Source organism: Populus nigra, chromosome 11, assembly GCF_951802175.1.
Source record: "Populus nigra chromosome 11, ddPopNigr1.1, whole genome shotgun sequence".
NCBI classification, from domain to species: domain Eukaryota; kingdom Viridiplantae; phylum Streptophyta; class Magnoliopsida; order Malpighiales; family Salicaceae; genus Populus; species Populus nigra.
The window spans coordinates 6,326,687-6,328,326 of record NC_084862.1 but is presented as its reverse complement, the minus strand read 5'-3'; the positions used below and the strand labels follow the sequence as shown (position 1 = coordinate 6,328,326).

Genomic DNA, 1,640 nt, shown 5'->3' with positions numbered 1-1,640 from the left:
TGGTTCAGACATATAAATAAATTGCTTCATTATGAGTCTATATTACAAGGCAATATCCATAACTATTGAAAGAAAAATTCACTCTGTACCATCCCCTCTCATCCTGAGAAAAGTCTGGTGAAAAAGTTTCCAGAGTTGGCCTTCTCCATGCATTCTACATGAACATATCTTCCCAGCTTGTCCACCTGCCTTGGGTCACCGCTAGTATCTTTCTTACAGACCTTGCACGTTTTGTCGACCCAGCCTTCTTCAACATATTGCCCGTCCACTGATTTCATGATATAATAAAATTAGTGATTTAGTGTAATTTATCATACGAGGTGTTTGGAGTTGTGATTTAAGATACAAGAGCCGTTTTCATTTAAGATGCAAGAAGATGAAAGGATATTATATATATAGCACACACAGCAACATAGCTATAATTTAACATAGTTATCTGCAGAAAAAAGAAAGAAGTCCCCATTGCTGATAATCTGTCCGATTTAATTATAAATTGGTCTTTAATCTTGAGTGGCAGGTACTTCATGCATTAGTTCTGATGATGAAAATGGGAATTGTTGGCGTGCAGGTAAGAAATTGAAGCGTGGAAGAAAGTGAACCAAGAAGTGATGCAAAACCGTGACCTTCTTTCATTCTTTTGCTCAGTTTGGTTCAATTCTCCTTGAAGAAATATGATGATAAAACCTGAACAAAAAAATGAATTCCAAAATGAAAAGAAACATACCATCAACGTAGGATTTAAAGAAATCCTTGTATGTCCCTCCGATTTTTCTTCGAAGAGCACCATACTGCAGATAATTAGAAACCAGTCACCATACACTACACAACATGGACTATTCATTAAATCCAAACTATCTATGATGAACCAATACTAAATCTCTTGTATCAACTACAAGCTGCGTATCGTGCAAAGCATTTTGAGTGAGAAATGTTAGAATACCTGCTCCCTTGTCATTCTGCCACCAGAACTGGTGTTTTCTCTAGCCTCCTCTAGAAGTTCGGCATCCTTGGCAGACCGAACTTGAGAGAAATCTAGAGCTTCAGCTACACTGCTAAACAAAGATTGCTTGCTCTTCTTGGGCTCTTCCTCGTTACCACTCTCTGTTTTAGCTGAGATTTTGAAGTTGAAGCTCTTGTTAGGCCTATAGTTAGACAAGTTCTGAGCTACACCAACATGTGGAGGGAAACAGTTTCGTGAAGGTGACAAGGGAAGAGTTCTTAGTCCCATTTTGCTTTTCTAAATTGTATCCCATTCCACAGCTATGAAGGTTGCTTTTATATCTTAGTGTGGCTTTGTTTGGTCTGCTAAGCAGAACCACTTATTTACAGCGAAGTGCAAATTGCGCATAGAATGGCTGCCACTCAAAAGACTTGGTGGTCAGAGTAAAACTACGTGGCCCTTTGCCAAACGAACAAAAATGAGAGGAGTTTTGCACTTTGCTCAAACATGTGAATTATTAAGTATCTACTAACCAAATTGTCTCCTCTCTTCTCTGAAAATGAAAGCAGAATCTCTCTCTACGCACATGTGTTTGTGTGTTCGTGAAAAATATCATTATAAAATCAAATATTAGTGGTTAGCAAGGATTAGGATTTTGCATGTGTCTTGTTATCTTTTCGACGATTCAAAGAACACCAAA

At 38.0% G+C, this 1,640-nt stretch overlaps 1 protein-coding gene across 1 annotated transcript; it reads right to left on the bottom strand.

Annotated features, from left to right (window-relative positions):
* On the bottom strand, positions 1-1,266 carry LOC133667967 (uncharacterized). The gene is made up of 3 exons (XM_062087686.1): positions 941-1,266; positions 725-788; positions 1-268 (listed from the first exon to the last, which is right to left on the bottom strand). The coding sequence occupies exons 1-3, from the start codon at positions 1,226-1,228 to the stop codon at positions 99-101; spliced, it is 522 nt and encodes a 173-aa protein (XP_061943670.1). The 5' UTR covers positions 1,229-1,266; the 3' UTR covers positions 1-98.
* Positions 1,267-1,640: the final 374 nt, after the last annotated feature.

What these genes read in the sequence shown, in the direction of transcription:
- LOC133667967 (XM_062087686.1), bottom strand. Translation starts at nt 1,228, where the DNA reads ATGGGACTAAGAACTCTTCCCTTGTCACCTTCACGAAACTGTTTCCCT. An exon ending in GCAGAATGACAAGGGAGCAG is followed by an intron (nt 789 to 940) that starts GTATTCTAACAT and finishes AATTATCTGCAG; the next exon opens with TATGGTGCTCTTCGAAGAAA. An exon ending in CTTTAAATCCTACGTTGATG is followed by an intron (nt 269 to 724) that starts GTATGTTTCTTT and finishes TCATGAAATCAG; the next exon opens with TGGACGGGCAATATGTTGAA.